The sequence below is a fragment of the Stylophora pistillata genome, chromosome 14, assembly GCF_964205215.1.
Source record: "Stylophora pistillata chromosome 14, jaStyPist1.2, whole genome shotgun sequence".
In the NCBI taxonomy this organism is placed as follows: Eukaryota; Metazoa; Cnidaria; class Anthozoa; order Scleractinia; family Pocilloporidae; genus Stylophora; species Stylophora pistillata.
Window position 1 is genome coordinate 8,237,311 of NC_142532.1, and position 19,590 is coordinate 8,256,900.

At 38.6% G+C, this 19,590-nt stretch overlaps 1 protein-coding gene across 1 annotated transcript; it reads right to left on the reverse strand.

Annotated features, from left to right (window-relative positions):
* Nucleotides 1–4,431: 4,431 nt before the first annotated feature.
* On the reverse strand, nt 4,432–15,893 carry LOC148716372 (uncharacterized). Its single transcript, XM_088744851.1, has 2 exons — nt 15,669–15,893; nt 4,432–5,808 (listed from the first exon to the last, which is right to left on the reverse strand). Exon 2 carries the CDS (start codon nt 5,691–5,693, stop codon nt 4,755–4,757), a length of 939 nt encoding a protein of 312 aa, XP_088600977.1. The 5' UTR covers nt 5,694–5,808; nt 15,669–15,893; the 3' UTR covers nt 4,432–4,754.
* Between the last annotated feature and the right edge of the window lie 3,697 nt (nt 15,894–19,590).

The following is a 19,590-nucleotide window of genomic DNA, read 5'->3' on the forward strand; positions in this document are numbered from 1 at the left end:
AAACTGTAGAAATATCTGATTAGTCACTAAAATTTCGACTGATACTCCGTTTAATCACTTTTCTTGTAGAGAAAAAGATACAGCTAAATGATAACAACCACAGCCTTTTATGGCCAGCTATTGTCACACGTCCAATAACCTGAATCATCACAGTTCCCGCAGGTCAGAGTAAAGCAATGGTGATAGAAGTCGACTAGAAAACGAGATGAGGGAATGAGTCATTCCTATATATATATCTTTTCGTAAGGTACACGGCGAGAAAAAGCTACTCTGATGCTGAGAATGAATACGAGTGTTGTTGAACACTGTTGAAGAGTTAAGCGTCAAGGAGATGATAGATTTAAGTTATTCCTGGGTACCCTCAGAGTTAGAAGTCCCCTATACTAAATTTGGTAATGCTTTTTACAATCCGTTCTTGCTCTGTGGTCTGTAGACACCATTTAGGATATTGCTTCTTTTAAAAGCAACTTAACTGACCTTGCGAATTTTGTTTGTCCACATTTTGAACATTTCAAGTCGCAATTAGTTTTTCTATTTGCAGGCAAGTACCAAAGACTGAAAAGAAATAGTTGAACAGTGAAAGCAAATATCGAATAGACCATCTTAGAGTTCTTATAGGGCTTGTGAATCTGATATTTGAAGTGCTGAAAGTGTTTTGACACAGCTATATTTGTACTATTGGCTATTGTAACCGTTTTTGCTGCAAGTTTACTTCCTCCATCCTCCATTTAGAAAAATTTCGAGACGCTAGCTTGAAAATGATGGTCAATTCGACGAGTTTTCTGTGCAAGATGTAGGAATTACACAATTATGACTAGTCTTTGTAAATACAGTCCATCCTGTTTTAGCGGTCAGCTGTCAAATTTCCCATTTTTTCCCCTTAACTTCTCCGCTAGCTTGTAATTCTCATCTCTACTAAGCGGTCGTGGTCACCTTTTGCAAAGTCCCGACGGCCTGTTTATATTGTCCTTCCCCTGTTTGCACGGTGTCACCTAGAGCGGAAACACTCAAATAAAACTAACGACAAGCTTTTAAGTTTAATCCATCTCCCGAAATCAATGCTAATAGTATTTCTGAGCGAGTTTTTGTTCATTCAAATTTGGAGCAAAATGGCTTTTTATATCGTTTTTCACTATATATACCTCTTACTGTGGAGTGAGCCTGTATTAAGCAGTCAACCTCTATTGAGTGGCCACCATGCCATACCTTGTAAGTGACCAATCAATACAGTACAGGTTCAACTGCAGATAGTTTTTGTCCCATGTACCTTACAGCATAGGAAGTTATTCTCCCCACGAGATAACTTGTCAGACAGTAATCTTATAGCAAATTACTTGTCATGTAGCTCCTGAGGCTTGAGAGAAGAATTATTGCTTGTTATTTATCCTTTCTTCTGAAGAGTGCTACATTTATCTTAAGTCCGTCCGATGAGCAGAATTGAAAAAGCTATTATTAACATCCGGCTTTATGCATCAGAAGAGATAAATTGACTTTTACAGTGTAAAATAAATTGAAACTAACTTTGGTCAGACCTCTTTGCGTCCTCACGGATATGAATTGGTGGACTTGAATTGGAAAGCTGCATGGTTCTTTAAAAGGCTCTTGAAAACTTCGCATGAATTTCATTTCATCAGAAATGAAAGCAATGGAAAGTCCTACATTTAATTATTTTAAAGCTCAAGTTTCTACTTCCAGGCTTCTCTGCGCCAAATCACCAGTACGAAAAGTAATTGAGAAATAACTTCAATTAGTATCCTTTGCGCGCTGGCAGAAGGCGTCGAAAGCTACTTTTTTCTGTCTAGCTGCTGAGTATCTATGAAAAGGACTGGGATACAGTTATTGACTAATTAAAGCCCACCTTCATCATTATTCTCCCTCTTACCTCTATGAATTAGTTTTAGAGGTGTATTACTTTTTCTCGAGTATTCAAGAACGAGATCCGTATTTTCCGTGCAGTCAACATTGCAGAATACCATCTTATATATCATGAAAAGATATGAAGCGCCCTTCTTCGTTTGCTTAATAAAGATAAGCGACTGATGTAATAAAGCTTGTTAGAAAATTCAATTTTCCCCTTGATCCCGCTGTTCTGAAGGTTTGATTGATGGTTTGATCGATGGTTTGATTGTCTGTGTTCGGAAAGAACTCTCTCAGAGCCTAAGTGATATAGAAAAAATACTTGAGATTTCAGTCACTTCTGCTATAATTTCATATGCTCGACCCAAGTTTCTTTTCCGTTGTATTTTAAAAAACCATTGGAGTAGAAGGCCAGTGCCATGAACAATACGACTGGCAATTTGAGTTCACTCAGCCTTAAGCCGAGAAGGAACACAATGATCCATTCGTATTTAAGTCATCCTTCGACTCAAAATCAAGGGAAAGTTCTTACATGATTCACTCTCTATTATTCGACAGCAACTTTCTTTTTCTTTGAATTTTAAGGGAACCGGTGTCATAAACAGCATAATAATAATAATAATAATAATAATAATAATGATAATAATAATAATAATATAGTTTATTTCGGACCACTTGCAGCCTAAGGCTAAATTACTGGTACAGTTCTAAAAATAGACACGCTGGAAACCTAAATAAATAAATACACACAATACTTTACACAGGTTGATACTTAACGGTAACGAAATTTTTAAAACGCTCAGTTCTGACAAGTGTGCGGTGAGAAGATTTGCCTGATCGCAGACACATTTGCGTTGTGCTGTGAAGTACCCGCTCATGAATATGGGGGTATAAGGGATGGCCTGGGAGAATTTTACGAATAAACCGCTCGCATGCAGCTGCGCGGCGCGCCGACAAGGTCTGAATGGCGGCCTTTTCAAGCGTATGATCGTATGGAAGGTCAGGCCATATAATAGAAAGAGCTCTTTTCTGGACGTCTTCCAGTGCATTTTCCAGGTACTTTGGCAAGTCAGCAAACACAGCTGACCCGTACTCCAATATAGATCTTACAAGTGCACAGTATATGGCAACGATGTCTTTGGGTGGAACGCCACACTTACGCAGCTGCCTTAACGCAAACAGTCTACGATTGGCCCTTTTCACCAACAAGTCAATATGCACCGTCCACTAAGATCCTCCGAAACATGAATGCCGAGTAGTTTAAACGACGGAACTTGCTGGACAAGGGATCCGCCGACCATAATCGGCATGGGCACACAACTATTATAATGAAGAAAGTCAACCGTGAGGACTTTACATTTACGCGGATTGAGGCACATGTTATTCTGACATGCATAAGAGTTCATATCATTTACGATGTAATTCAATACTGAGGGGGAATTTCTAGGAATTATCTCGATGACAGTGAGGTCATCCACGTATTTAGCACGAGGAGCCCAGGCACTCGCAAGATCGTTCACCATGACCGCAAAAAGTAGAGGGCCAAGCTTCGTGCCCTGACGGACACCGCCACGTAACGTGCGCGCGCAAGAAAAGGTGGTACCAATGCGTGTAACCTGGGATCGCTCGTGCAGAAACGAAGCTATCCACCTTATGAGGCAATTATTCATCTCAATTATGGATCTCTTGTTATTAGTCATTAGCATGACTAATGACAGGATCTCACTCCTTTTTTAGCCGACATCGCGCCGGCCTGAGGATAACATTTGCTTGTTATTTTAAGGATATTTGCATTTACTATTGATTTTGTTAAACAAAACTCAATCCAAATGGAATTGGCGGGGTAATTTTAATAAGCACTTTTCTCTGATTTGAAACCTAATTATCTCCAAATTTTTGCGCGGCTACCCCCAATTTTATTTTAGGATTTTGATAGCCCTTGGTAAAATGTATTTAGCTTGCATAATCATTGGCCTGGCAAAATTAGATCCCTATTAGGAGGCGTAAACCTTAAGAAGAAGCTCAAAGTGCTGTTTTTCGTTCAACAAAATGTCTATACATAACCCGTAGAAGGAAGCACCGCTGACTACTTAAAATCGTTTTAAACTTTGAACGTCTAACTTTCCTGAAGTTGAATTAGAAACCCTTGCGTACGAGTCAGTTTTTAAACGTTTGGAATTTGACTACAACCAGTCCCTTTACGGCAACACGACGGACTTCGGCGGGGTCGTTACAGTTATCTGCCTTCCCCTCCTCTCTCCCCTCCCATCCTCCACGTTTTCGCTCTCGCCGTATTTTAGGCGCGTCCAAAACTACGAAAGTCGGCTTCTCACTTTAGAAAACTCCATAGAAACACTTCCTGCGCACGTTATTTCCCTGCCCTCTCCTCCCACCGTCCACTCTAACTCTAAATCGAAAATGGTTGGTTGGATATACGATCAAGAGCTTGTAACGTTAATGCATTATATTGTAGGCTAAATTTTCCACGGAACGTGATCTGCACTTATTTAACTAAAATAATCGTGTATGGGATTTACATTAAAACGCCTATGTTTTTTAGACATTTCAAAGTAGCACTTTTAAGCAAGGTTTTAATTGTAGATGCTTTATCTCAAAAAGTATTTTAAAAAAACCCAAAATTACAACGCATTCATTTGGTTACAATTTCAGCTTTCTCGAGTAAGCTTCATTCAGATTTGTAAAACAAAGAGGACTGTAATTGACACAGGAGCAGGTAAAAATGATTGAACATACTGCAAGTAGCCAAGTTCGCCAAGGTGTATAGCTAATGTTTGAAAATGTAATTGTAAGAAGTTAAACACAACAGTTCAGGTCCAGCTATTTAAATTGAGAACATCATAAAACTTTTGTCTCAAAACCAGAATTCTCTGCTTAACCTAGATGATTGTACGAACTGCTTTTTCCATGTGATCATCGTAATGCTTTTGCAGAGCGTCTTCAGTACGAAATAACTTCTGACAAATCCAGCAGCTAAACTTTTCACCCAAATGTACTTTGTTATGAAGAAGGCTTTCAGCTCGGCCAAACGACTTGTCATAAACCTTACACTTCAAAGGCTTTTCTCCAGTATGTACCCTGTTGTGACGGCGAAGATTTTCCGCTCGGCTAAAGCACTTGTCACAGACCTTGCACTTAAAAGGCTTTTCTCCAGTATGTACCATGATGTGACGGCGAAGATGTCCCGCTAGGCCAAAGCACTTGTCACAGACCGTGCACTTAAAAGGCTTTTCTCCAGTATGTACCGTGTTGTGAAGGCGAAGGGTTCCAGCTTGGCCAAAGGACTTCTCACAAACCTTACACTTAAAAGGCTTTTCTCCAGTATGTACCCTGTTGTGAAGGCGAAGGGTGTAAGGTCGGCCAAAGGACTTGTCACAAACCTTGCACTTAAAAGGCTTTTCTCCAGTATGTACCCTGTTGTGACGGCGAAGATTTTTCGCTTTGCTATAGCACTTGTCACAGACCTTGCACTTAAAAGGCTTTTCTACAGTATGCACCCTGATGTGACGGCGAAGATTTCCCGCTAGGCCAAAGCACTTGTCACAGACCGTGCACTTAAAAGGCTTCTCTCCAGTATGTACCCTGTTGTGTAGGCGAAGGGTGTCAGGTCGGCCAAAGGACTTGTCACAAACCTTACACTTAAAAGGCTTTTCTCCAGTATGTACCCTGTTGTGGCGGCGAAGACTTCCTGCTTGACTAAAGCGCTTGTCACAAACCATGCACTTTATAGGCTTTTCTCTCAGTCTCATGTGTCTGCTGTGATGATTGCGAAGGATTCTTGCTTGGCTAAAGCGCTTGTTGCGAATATTGCTTTTCATTGTCCTTTCATCCGAAGGAGCTTTGATATGGCTGCGAAGTTTTTCTGCTATTTTAAAACATTTGTCACGATGGAGGCAATAAATGTTTCGCGATAAGCCTTGTTACTGTTCTTGTCTGTAACAGAATAACAATATGAAGGTTTATTAGTACTGACATTTGATTCATTGTGGTTTTAATTCTGAGCCCTTTTGGAGTTGAACCATGAAAAGAGTCATAAACGGATGGATGAGATATTCCGGGGGGGGGGGAAATATCTACAGAAGCTGTAGATGGTGGAAGGGAAATCTAGATTGTAGATGCGATCAGGATAATTTTTTAACTCCACTGCAGGACGTCTGTTATCCGCAGCGAAATGCAACATTAAACAGAGTACATCTAAGCTGTCACACAAGTTCAACATTCAAATCTTCCTCTTGCAATGAATGCAAGTGAAGATTTCTAAACTGTATTGCATATTCTGTCCATGGAGAGTGAAAGTTTTTTTTTCCTAAAACGCATTCTTAGCCTGAGCACAAAAACCAAGAACCCATATCAAGATTGTTATCAACTGTTAACTTACACTTGCAGAATTATTTTTATCATTATTATTACGATTACAGATAATTATTAGACATTTTATACCACAGAGTATTTTTTCTCTTTATTAAAGGCAACTAAATCAATTTCTTCATCGTCATCAGTATCACAAAAACTGATCTCTATGTGCATCTTGAACCTTGGAGACAAACATAATTGTTTTGAGTACAGACTAAATTAAAATTAAGAACTGTTTCATACTTCCGTGCAAAGCCAGTTTTTCTTTTGTATCAAACTTTGCCTGCTGTTACGTGTTAAATTGTTTTTTAAGGACAATGGCGGTATTGTTTGTAATACTCATTGGATGGCTTAAAATATTAGCGTTCGGCAAGTGTTGAGTTCTGGCGAGGATTTTTCGGTGGAAGAACTTTTGCCTTTCGGAGATTTAGCTCAATAGATTTTGGAGACTTTAAATAGGGTCGCACTGACTTCAAGGGTTCAGTTGTAACGACCACTTTCTTCTTCGTCTACTCTGACTTTTTATTTTATGACTTTGAAACATTGAGAAAATTCCAGTTTAGCGCTTGCCTAGTGGCATTAATGTGTTAGCTGACTTTGATGACTCTCGGCAAAAATCTTTCTAAAACTGACATACAACAGAACACGAAAGCAAACTAGTGCGCAGAAAAAAAAGGTGAGATTTTATCACACTTTCTGTGTCATGAAGACTACCGCGATGAAGATGAAACAAATGCTGCTTGGTAATTACTTAACAGTAAGAATTTTAATTGGCTTGATTCGTTCTGTTACAGTAAGGCTCGATAATGTTCCTAAATAAAGGCTCTAAACTGCGAGATTCTTATAGAGTGTTCACGTTCAACTCCTGCGTGATTATGGCCCTGTATTTTGTAGTTTAGCCAACACTAGAGTAATTGGTACTTGTTGGCAAAATGTACCTAACGTGATACCTCAACTATTCTGTATTCACAAACGAAATAGCAACCAGTTTCCATTAAAGAAGCCGTTGGCAGGCGGAGCATGTTAAGTTAAGAGACGAAAACTACTCCCCTAAATCACAATTTCGACCTCATGTTCTGTCCCTAAAGCCTTGAAAGGACAAGCTACTCGAAATGAAGCGCGAACCATCGAGCTTGGATTCGACTTTGAGTTAGATTTCAAACTACAAATCAAGTTGAACTTGTGTTGAAGGAAAAAATTTTTTTGCCCAACTGGGAACTGAATAAATAATCATAATTATTATTTCTCACTGTCGATTAGAATAAGGAGGATGTCAAGATACTTCACACCCAGAAAATCTAAGACACCTAATTCCTTCTTTGCGCGATTCCAGATTTACTCTGCTCAACGACTTAAAATGTGCAAGATAGCACGGCTATGAATTACATCTTTTCAATGATATTTTCAGTACAAAGAAAAGAGGAGATCACAATACATAATTAGCTCTTCTTCGCGAAATGAAATGAAACACTATGTGAAATTTGTCTACTAAATGTCTATCATATTGAATGTGCAATACAGTTCACAACACAGTGACCGGATGCCCGCGTTATTTTTTAAATAATTTCAATAATTTATTCATAACCATATCATGTCAGAAATTAAGATTGGATACTTCTAAAATGTATGGCGGACAAAAAACTGCACTAGAAAAAAGGTTGAGGACCGTAGATTACGAAGGTCGAGATGGCCTAATGGTGACCACAATACAAAATATCCAAAAAGAAACACTGAAACGTACTTTGTAAGACATTAATTTTCTGAGATAAAAATGGATTAAACTTTACTTAAAAGATCATTCTCAGATATAATTGAGTAGCTCCTGTTTAAATGGCCGTTCCATACGGATGGAGGACAGTACAAACAGGCCGTTCGCAAAGCTTGACCACGAATGACTAACAGTGATTACCGCTTAATCATGGGGGTGAAAATTACAGCAACTAACGGGAACAAAACTTTCGGGGTTTTTACATCCTACCTCTCACTACAGGTTCGACCGTGTCTAAAAATGTTACCACAACTCGAAGTGTAACTCGAAGTCCGACTCGAACTCGAACCAGAACCCAAACTAGAATATAAACTCGAGCATACCTCACGCCCCGAATTTACATGCCAGAGGGGGTGTTAGTAATGATGTCAAATGCTAGAGGGGGTGTTAGTAATGATGTCAAATGCCAGAGGAAGTGTTAGTAATGATATAAAATAAAGCTCTTTCTTAAGCACATACATGCCAACCAGAAAGCTACCGAATCTCAAACTGATCAATGTGTTTAACAAGCTGGTAAAGCGATGATCGGAAAATAATTATTTTTTTAGAGCGCATGATTCTCGTTTTGTCCAAATTAATACAGCAATGAGGCACTTGTTTGTTGTTGGCCTGTCTCGTCTCAAACTGAAGGAAAGAGCATTAGCTTACTTGTAAATGGCATGTGCTTTCGACAGAAGTCTATAAAGGTCTATAAACTGTAGTTGCTTCGCAAAAAAAATGGGACAGGAAAACCTAGAATTGAGTTAATGTGCAGGGTATTTGGCAATCTTTTGAGCGAAAAACAAACTAAAGCAAATGTAGTGGTGTGATTTAAACGGGGGACAAGATTGTATATATCAATACTTTCCTCTTTCTTGTTGGAAAAGAACTTTTGGAACAGCTGAAAACTGCAATAAAATAACGACTGGAAAAATTACCTAGTACAGACTTAGCATTGGACATACCTTTTGAATCAGAAATTCAAGTAAAGGCCAAGGGCACGCCAAGATATCTTCTCAAAAATCCGCGAAAGAGCAGTTTACGATGGAACCAATGTTAACAGACGTGTGATATGGTCAGTTCTGATCACAACAGAAACCTTGATACATATAAAGGCGTGGTTACAAATCTGTGCTTCTGGTGTCGGTAAATGTCATCTTAAGCCGCAATGATTTGCATTATTATAACAAGTTCTATTGTTTTAGCCACAGTAAACTTCTTTTCAAACAAGTTTCTGCAGACGCCGTTTATTTTCGGTTCATCTCCTTGACAAAAATTCTTTACATTATTTACTCTACACATCATGTAGACGCTTCTTGTTTGGTCGGAGTTTTCGAAAAATCGCCATTCTTCTTCTTTTCATCTTGGGTGTATTTTACGCGCGTTTCGCAGAGCGCTGCCCCACGTGCAGTCATGTCAAATTAAAGAAAAACCGATACCAGTGCAATAAGAGGGTCTGAATGGGGGTTCTACTTGTCGGTTAAAATTCAGTCACTTTGTCGGTAGTCGGTTAAAATTATCGATCTTTGTCGGCAGTCGGTAGTATTCTTCGCCCTTTGTCGCTAGTCGGTTAACCCCATTCACACCCTCCTTTATGTCACCTCTTTCAATCATAATCCTCTTTACCAAACTTTCGTCCTCTCCCGCTTCTTCTCGTGATTTATGTTTTCTCCTCACTTCTCACCGGTCGCCTTTCTTTTCGGAAGCGTTCATCAACTTCTGCTTGTACGTGTACCACCTGCCTCCGGCGCCTAAAGCAGCACGACGGTTTGACCGGCCCAGTTTGTAATTTCTTGGATAATGTGCACTAAAATGTGAAATAGGGCCTGTTTGAGTTACTCTCGTTAGCAGATATTAGCAGGCTCAGGTGACGCTTAGTCTCCCTCGCAGTCGTTTTTAGTCTCGTCACGCAACGCTCCTTCTGACAAACGGCTGCTCACATTCGATCAACATTCCTTTCCATTTGCTGTCTTTGCATCAATGAGATCACTGACATTGTTTGTTATGCGACCAATCAGAGCACAAGAGATTGTAATCAATATCGTTATTCCCGCGTTTTCAAATTCTACATTTCATCGTAGTTTCTTGCTGGAGGAAACGCAGAAGGAGGTTTTGCAAAGTGATCGTTGTTTTATTTGTTCCACTTCAGTTGAGACAAAAGAAAAAATTTACGTTTTAGGAAAAAGTTCTTTTGATTTTCCGGCGAATATTAGTTCCTGTCTGGATGTGAATGTGAGCTACTATTCAGCGACTAGTGAGTTGTCAGTTTGTAAAGCTTGCTACCGAAAATTGATTAAGTTCAAAAAGGCCTCTGTTAATCTTGAAGAACTCAAAGATAAATTGAAGGGAATCTTCAAGGCTCGAGAACTTCCCAGAAAGAAGCGCTCATTAAGCGTTGAGAGCGACGGTGGAGAAATCCAAGCTTCGTTCCGTGGGAAATACTCAAAATGTTTACAATTCGATCCGATCAATACGACTTGTACCTCTAATGCTATAGCCAATTCTGATATTTCTACCACCATCAGCCAACAGGGACGTTATACTCGGGCAAGATTTCCTATTGGTTATATTGGTGTATTAATTTAGATGCCTCAAAATTATATCACTGGATAAAAAAACACAAGAAAAACATGCTCAGGGGTATCAGAGCTAGATGAACAGAGTAAACAAAACACGTTTTTGTTGCCTCGTGCGAAATTGAATTCTGTAGTCCATAGCTTTTGAGAATTCACACTGTCTATTCAGTATCCCACTGCAGTGTTAAGTAGTCTATGAATAGTCTGGAACAACACAAATGTACAATATATGAGAGCCTAGTGACAAGTATGTGCCAATGATGACAAACTGTTACAGCCAAAAAATGTCAAAACAGGACCTTGAAAAAGTATGTTAGCCCAGATTTTAACCCAAGAAGTACCCAGCTGCTGCAACTACTGATATAAATGAAATTGATATAAATGTCTTCATACGAGTCTGATCTACTCAAAAGTCTGCAAGATTTTCAATCTCACTGGGTAGTGACTAATAGCAATCTAAAATTTTTGCTCAATATGCAAGCAGAATACAATTTGATACTGGCAGCAGCACCAATGAAGAGATTCAATTTTCAAAGAATCAGTTGATCAATATAACCCATGGAATCTTTCATAGCATTCTTAATCAAACTTTAGACCATTATCATAAATTATGTTTCTCTCTTACATGTACATCTATACAGTAATTTCTTCACAAGTGAAATGTAACTAATCTCAAACAGATGTTCCATCTTTTGTGACTTCACATAATACTTTCAATTGCTATGATAGAGTATGAGTAGCACACAATTAATTTTATGTCACTTATCAGAAAATGAAATTGACCAGTAATCTGATTTAAAAAATATGATGAATTTATTAGATCACTCATTTTCTTACCACAATGTAGTTGGAGGGCCAAAGAAGCTGTGCTGTTCTCTCCAACCCCCTCCCCCACAGTGATTTCCACCACTCTGTGTTCTGTTTTTGTTATTGCCAAACTTTTTTGCCCTGCCCTTTGGCCCTCTTTCTTTAAGTCCTTAATCTCCCTCTGCCCAGTACATAATACAGTTAAGTCAAACACGTTAATGCCACTTATTAGTAATCAGTGATCCAATGCCATATTCTCAACAGTTGCCAATACTACTGGTGGCATTACATCATTTCATATTTCTAACTCCACTGTAGGATCTCTGTTATCCACAGAGAGATGTGACATTAAACAAAGTACATCTAAGCTGTCAAACAAGTTCAACATTCAAATCTTCCTCTAGCAATGAATGCAAGATAAGACTATTTCTAAACCGTATTGCAATGAATGCAAGTGAAGACTATTTTAAAACCGTATTGCATATTCTGTCCATGGGTTCACATCAGAGTGAAAGTTCTTTTTTCCTGAAAATCATGCATTCTTAGCCTGAGCACAAAAACCAAGAGCCCATATCAAGATTATGATATCAACTGATGGCTCGCATTTGCAGAACAATTTTCATCATTATTACTATTATTACAGATAATTATTAGATATGTTATAACCCAGAGTAATTTTTCTCTAAAAGCAGCTAAATCAATATCATCAGCATCATCAGTACCACAAAAATTGATCTCTATGTGCACCTTGAACCTTGGAGACAAACATAATTGTGTTGAGTACAAAACAAAATTACAATGCAAAATATCTCATAATTGAAGACCCCAAACAAGATTTTGTTATGAACTTTTCCTATTGCAACCGCAGGAGTGTGAAGAGTCACTGAGAGCATTGGTAATCCTTTCACTCCCAAGTTGTAATTAGCAATTCTCTTCATTAAATGTATGAAGGCGATCCTCGCAGTAATAAACCCTACTTATGTACTAGTGAAAATAAGGCCTGAGAAAAAGTCAAGCCCATATGGGATTTGAACTTATGACTTCTGTGATCAGTGCAGTCCTCTATCAACTGAGCTAACAAGCCAACTGGGAGATGGTCATTATGTTGGTTTGTATTAAACCTGTTGAAGTGATATCAATCAATGAATTTTGAATACATGAAAGTCATTTAAGTGTACTGCAGTTTCATGAAATGTTTGAAAACAATCCTCACAGTGATAAACCCTACTTGTGTAGTGTTTAGTACTGTAATAGAAAAGTAACATTACCAACCAACATAATGACCAGACCCCAGTTGGCTTATTTTCACTACTTAAGGTAATTCCCTTGAAATTGTTCTACTATCAAACTTTTTTTGAAACTTGGTATAATTAACATTCATGATATAAACATTAAAAAAATGCAATAAAAAATGGTGTAACAGTACTTGTTTAAGTGTCAGCAGGCTCTTAAAATGGGGTATTTTTACTGGTTGTGCATTAAAAATTGAAATCACCTTCATACACAATTTAGCCGCTTGTTTTAAGAGACTCTCCATCAGAACTTGCTTCCACCCTTCTTCCTTGCCTCTTTGGTATACCACTTGTAGGTGAGGGAGACCATGCCATGTCATATGACACTCCTATCTCCACATTTTCGTTTTCACTATCACCTTTCCACAGGTTTCTTTTGCTTTCTAAACTTTCCAGACATAATTCCTTTGCCAACTTTTCAATTTGGGGCCCTACTTCCCTCTCGTGAGCCTTCAGCGCCGACTCTCCAAGTGATGGTATGTTGATGGATGACAACAACTCCTTTACGTGGGTAGGACCTGTGCCTGTGTGTAGCATCCTTCAAATATGTCGATTCAACTTATTAAAAAATTGGCTAGATGGTAAATGGATGCTTTAATGGTGGAAAACAATTTTTTAGCAATGTTAAATGTAAACAAACCTGCAGCGAGCTTTGTGTTTACATTAAAGATTGGTCTCCCTCGTGTTGTTCCGGTGCTGCGGTGGGTCTTGTTTGTTCGACAGATATTTGTCTCTCCACACTCAGAGTTAGAACAGTATATGCAGAGTAGTGATGCTAGCCCAGAGACTGTTTCTTTTATGCAGTTGGAGAGCCATAGAGCTGCCCCACATTCTTCACAGCCCCATCCAAAGCCTCAGCAAGGACATTTAATTCTACAACTCGACAGCCGTGAAGTGGAAATGCACTGCAGACTTCCGAATCGCGCACATTCTTTTCATTTTCTTGTTTTTCAAGAGCAGACCAGGAAGATTCACGGAGATCAGAAGTTAGCGTGCCCATCATGACTGTAACAGACGAGGATGGGACTCCCGCAGAGGTACAATTTGCCGAGAACGCAACGGAGGAAAATTTGGGTAATGAAGGGTTTGGTGATCAGGCGGGTGAATTCTTCTTTGATGATTTTGATGTCTATTGTGGAAATTGCCCTGAGGAAGATGTTGATGATACGGACAAATCACCTGAGCGTAACCGCATGGACGATGAAGAGTTTGAAGGAGACCTTCCAAAAAGTGATAATGTTACAAACAAGGAAAGTAATTCGGACCCTTCACTCACGGATGGAACTGTTGATCTTTCACAAAGTGGTGAAAATTCTAGCAGTCATGCGAATGACATTTCAGAAGTTGCACTCACACCGAGAGGTAGTCAACTGAAAGATGATCTGGACATTTCCGACGTTGCTGAACTTGGCGAGGACGTTCTGCGACATAGTACACCAAGTGAGTTTGTTGTGACAACCGCAGATGAAGTACATACGACGCCAGGTCTGTTAGAAAGAACAGCTGATTCTACTGAGGTGTTTGCTAATGTTACTACTAATGATTCTCCGTGAATCTCACTCCATAGACTGTTCCATACAATGGCTCCCCTATATCTCATGGAAAATTTACCATAATTTGATCTATTAAATTCAATATGTATCTGTGACACTATTCGTCTATTGTAAGAATGTAAGTTATCATTGGTAATAAAAAAGTTATTAAAAAATACTGGAAGCTTGTCATGGTAACATGATACATGAAAACTGCTGTCAGGTATGTGTTTAGTTCTTAGATTTTTAGTATTTCTAACGACTGAAACAAAGGTCTTGTATCTTCATTATAATTTGAGAAGGTCATGATCCTCACAGTATTTCCCTCTGTATCTTGAAGATAGAGAGAAGTCTAGTCGGATAAGTACTCCCCCAAATGATATTACAATAATTCAAGTAGGGGTAAATCATGGTATGATATAAAGTTAGAAATGTTTTAGAGGTTAAGTGATGTCTTGCCCTGGCCATTATGCCTGTCATCTTTGAGATTTAACTAGCAATATGGTTAATATGGTACTTCCAAGAGAGTTCTTCGTCAATGTATATTCCCACAAATTTTGTATATTTCACTTGGTCAATTGTATGTTCGTTAATAATGACATTTGCTTTGTGTTTCAGCTTTTTTCTATTACTTTTAAATATTATGAAATTTGTTTTATTAATATTCATAGACAACTTAGTAGTTGTAGTTAGCCAAACTGTTATCTTTTTGAGTTCTTGATTCATAGTTTTATATACTAGGGTCATTACATCATGGTGATTTAAGAACAAATTTGTGTCTGCAAATATAATAAATGATAATATCTGGGAGCATTCGGTTATATCATTTATGTAAATTAGAAATAACAGAGGCCCCAAGACGAAACCGTGTGGTACTCCACACTTGATTGTTAAACTGTTCGAGTTGGTTGTCATATATTTTACAAATTGTGTTCTGCATGTTAAGTAGTTCTTAAACCAGTCGAATGCAACCCCTTTTATCCCAGAGCGCTCTACTTTTTGAAGTAAGATATTCTGATCCAGTAGCAAATGCTTTGGAGAAATACACCCATGGTAAATCGTTCAATACCATCAATTGCTTTTGATATCTTTGTCACAAGTTCTAACATAGCTGGGTTTGTTGCGCGCTTTTTACGAAATCCATACTGACTTTCACCCGAAATGTTATGTTTATCTAGGACACTAACAATTTTCTTATACATTAGACAAATTCGTATTGGTGATGTTATTGACAAACAAAAAAGAAACCATATGCATGTAACGCCAGTCATTAACTCTCGAAATTCAATTTAATAAACTCTCTACAGAAGCTATTTAGATGACGACAAGATACTCCACGAGCTCTCGACATTTCTGGGTTCGAATAATAATCCATCGAATGTGTCGAAGCTAAGTCTTAAGTGTTGAGTAAAAATGACTAAGTATCAACTATTAAAGTTAAAATCATTTCTCACGCAACTGGTGTGGGTGTAAAACAACAGCTTACCTCACAAAGATGCAAAAATTCGAAGCAACAAGTCTGCATGAAGACATCACACGCACTGCTCAATTTTGGCGGCTAGATCCAGTTTCCTCACGATATGCTTCGGGAAAGATTTCACACTGGAATGGACTTTGAAATTCTCCTCATTGTTCAAACAAACAGAACAAAGAGATAAATAGCCCTTTTTACAGTTCCCGGCGCCATATTGAATGTGTAACCGCGCAAACATGCTAGCGAGGTTAGCGTTGAGTCGCGTTGGGAGTTCTAGTGAGAGTTTAGGGAAATGTGGTGGTGCCCTGTCCTTTTCATCGAGATATTTCGACAATGAACGAACTTTCCCTACGCAAGATATTCCTCCTTTTTCGAAAAGAAGAGGAAGACACTGTGCCGCTTTTTTGTTGTGCTAATAGCTATTATGACACAACAGGCAATCCAACAGGCCTGCATTTCTTCTCGTTTCCTATTGACGTACAGCAGCGAATCAGATGGTGCAATCTCCTGAAGCGCCAGCATGGAAAGGATGGATTCTTCATCACAAAATCAACTTTTTTGTGCTCAGAACATATCAAAAAAGAAGACGTGCGAAAAAACGTGGGCAGGTCGCTGGAAATTGGAGAAAGGTTTCTAATGTTTCTACGGTTGTTTTGTTGCTTGGATACCGAAAGAAAATGCCTGCTTTGATTTTCGGTATTGAAGTGTTTATGCTGGGATATTTTTCTCCTTATTAAAAAGGTGACATTTATATTTCTTTGTGCACTGTGTTCTTATACGATATCTGTGAACTGAATGTAAAAGTATAAAATTGTAAAGTAAAATTAAAATGTAAAATTGTAAATTTATAAAATGATGAGTTTAATTATTATATATATGGGCAAAGCCATCTATATTTAACTGGTCAGTACCGAATAAACTATGGAAAATGCCTGCTAAATGGGTCCCGGTAGCAACTGTGACAACTCAAGGAGAGTCATTTGAAGTTGAACAGGAATTATTTCACCAAGAAGTTAAAGCACCTGTGTCAACTGTCAATGCTGCTTCACCTTCACCAGCTCAAATTTAATGCTCAAATTGGTTTAGGTGTAATCTTTCCTTGCATTAAGAAATATTAATATTAATGTTGTTAGTACTCAGGGAAAAAAAGATGATGTTAGGCTTGTGAAATCAAGATAAGGTACCATTGTACATTTTGTAAATAAGGGAAGTGATTGGCATGACAATATGTTGTGTCTTGTGGCTTAAGCGTTTACAACTGTTACACTTTATTCTGGTACTGTAAATATAGAAACTTTGCTCAGGTACTGCATTGGAATAATGTGTGAAACAAAACTTTTCGCGCTCGAGATGCACCAACAGACAGTAGACTATATATAGAATATGTGGTTTCTTCTTTCAGTGTACTTGTGACTGCGGTTTTGAAAGGAATGACGGTTAGTTTCTATCGAGCTAGGGAGGAGAAGCTAGTCCGAAAGATATTAGGCGAGAATACAAATCGGAGAGGGACACTACTCCATGTCATCATTTCAAAAGCAGATCATCGATTTTCTTTCTCTTAACAACCAAACCAAGAATTTGGTTTTTGGCAACTTGAACTCGAGTTTAATTACCCTTCCTCCTTCATTCTGATGGTGAAATCGAGTTGAACGGTAAGTAGTCTAAGTTGTGGCTTCAATGCTAACACAGGCTAAATGCAGTTACATATTCTATATTTCCCATTCATCGCAACTGCACGTGCATGCTGCCAGAAAGTTCACAAATTCTACCAGTGCAGGTCTTGGTTACTGGAAGAGCAGAGCAATTCTCTTCGTTGGATTAGCATGTCTAGTGGATAATGTACAGTTATACCCATAATAGATCTGATGGCGGTGATTGTTCAACGCCAGTATGTCCAGTTCACTTCGCATTTTCAATGTGCTACAAAGTTCAAATTAAACAAAGAAACAGCGACTTTAAGTCTTATGATAAAAATCTAGTAAAAATTTCAATATTGCACGAGAGAGATCCAGCTATCTTTTTCTCTCTTTCTTCCTTTGAAATAGTTTTGTCACAAGCGAGGCTTTCACGTCATAATAATTTTAGATCTTTGCACGCGAAGTTAACTTTCTCTCGCAGTTGCTCTTACTTTTCGCTTAGGGTTTGTAGTTTTTATAAATAAAACTGATTGCCCCCCAAGTTATCTTTGAATGAATTGAATGCAGACACTGAGCAGTTCCCATGAGGTTGATACACCTCACAACACCACTGAAACAGGTGATAACGATCAAAGTCATAAGATGCGTAACTTCAAAACTTAGGCTACGTTTGAGGAACATATAAACTGTAGAAATATCTGATTAGTCACTAAAATTTCGACTGATACTCTGTTTAATCACTTTTCTGGCAGAGAAATAAATACAGCTAAATGATGACAACCACAACCTTTTATGGCAAGCTATTGTCACACGTCCAATAACCTTTGCTCGTATAGGGTCTGTTAAGATTCACAAAAAAAGAATTGAAAGAGATAATTTGGAAGGCGAAACAACGAAGCTAGTACGTACATACCACCTTGGAGTCTCTAAATTTTGGAAATATTTCATACATCTGTGCAAGTTGTATGATCAATAATGCAATACTAATGATACTTTAAACTATTTAACCATTTCAAAGAGAGTTGGTTATAGCAGGCGTATTTTATTATTTTAGTCAAACCTCGCCTCATATTTATTTTCTTTGAAATTTTGGTAGCAGTGTCGTTTGTCGTTCTGTTCAAGCAAACGAGATCTTTTCAACGCAACCTCTAACGAAACATTTTCATCTTAAAGTAAACCTGCCCTTTTCCCTACGGGTTGAATGCTACTTGCGTAGCCCTGAGTTTCGATTGTCTCCAACCTAGATGTTACCAACAACAGCTAAGCCTCTGCAACAATATTGTCTTACTTCATTTCGAGTATCATTCATTCTCCATAAAGAAAGAGCTGGATTGATTGAAGAAGACAAAAAAAAAAAAACACTACCGTCACTCTAAAGGTGGAATATGTTTCGGAGGTCCTGTGGCCAACACGGAACGTAACATACAGAAAAAGTCAACAAAATGTATATCAACGTCGTCACAGATTTTTTGTATTTCGCTACGTTTATCGCCGATCTACCAAGAATTCAACTGCGGTGTAGAACTCGCCAACACTTATTTAACCCTTATGTTCAATCGGTGAGGGTAGCGGGAATTATTTTATTGCTGCCCTGTTTTTAATCCTAACAGTGGTGTTCATTAAACGATGGTTAATTGTTTGTGAAGGTGTAGTCTGACCGTCCGGGTGAGTGTAGTCCTGAGAAGGACTGTTGTCGGTGGCAGTGACTGACGTTTCGACAACCTGTGCGGAAGTCATCATCAGAGTCAAGTGACTCTGATGATGACTTCCGCACAGGTTGTCGAAACGTCAGTCACTGCCACCGACAACAGTCCTTCTCAGGACTACACTCACCCGGACGATCAGACTACACCTTCACATGTTACCCCCGGGTTCAAACCATTTACTGGGTTAATTGTTTCTTGCCGATCACTTCCTCAATCGGCGACGAGCGTGCTTTGCAGCTTTCGCTTTGATGTTATCTGCGACTCCAACAGCTGTATTACGCATTCAAGCTAAGAGAATGTAAATATAGTTTATGGACTTGCACTACGATTCATGCTTATTACAGTTGCCATGTCCTGTTATATCATCAAGATGATTGCGAACTTTAAGGTTTACCGAAGTATTTGTCGACACCAGCGGCAAATCCAAGACAACGCAACACACTGCGGCATAATTGAACACATCAAAAACGTCACAGAATAGAAAGGTTGGCCTGACTCCCGTGCACAAATCAGCGAAAGCCAAACCACTCAGCAGTATGTGAAATGGTGTTCTCACAAAATTATTCCTCCATAATACAGCTAAAATCATCA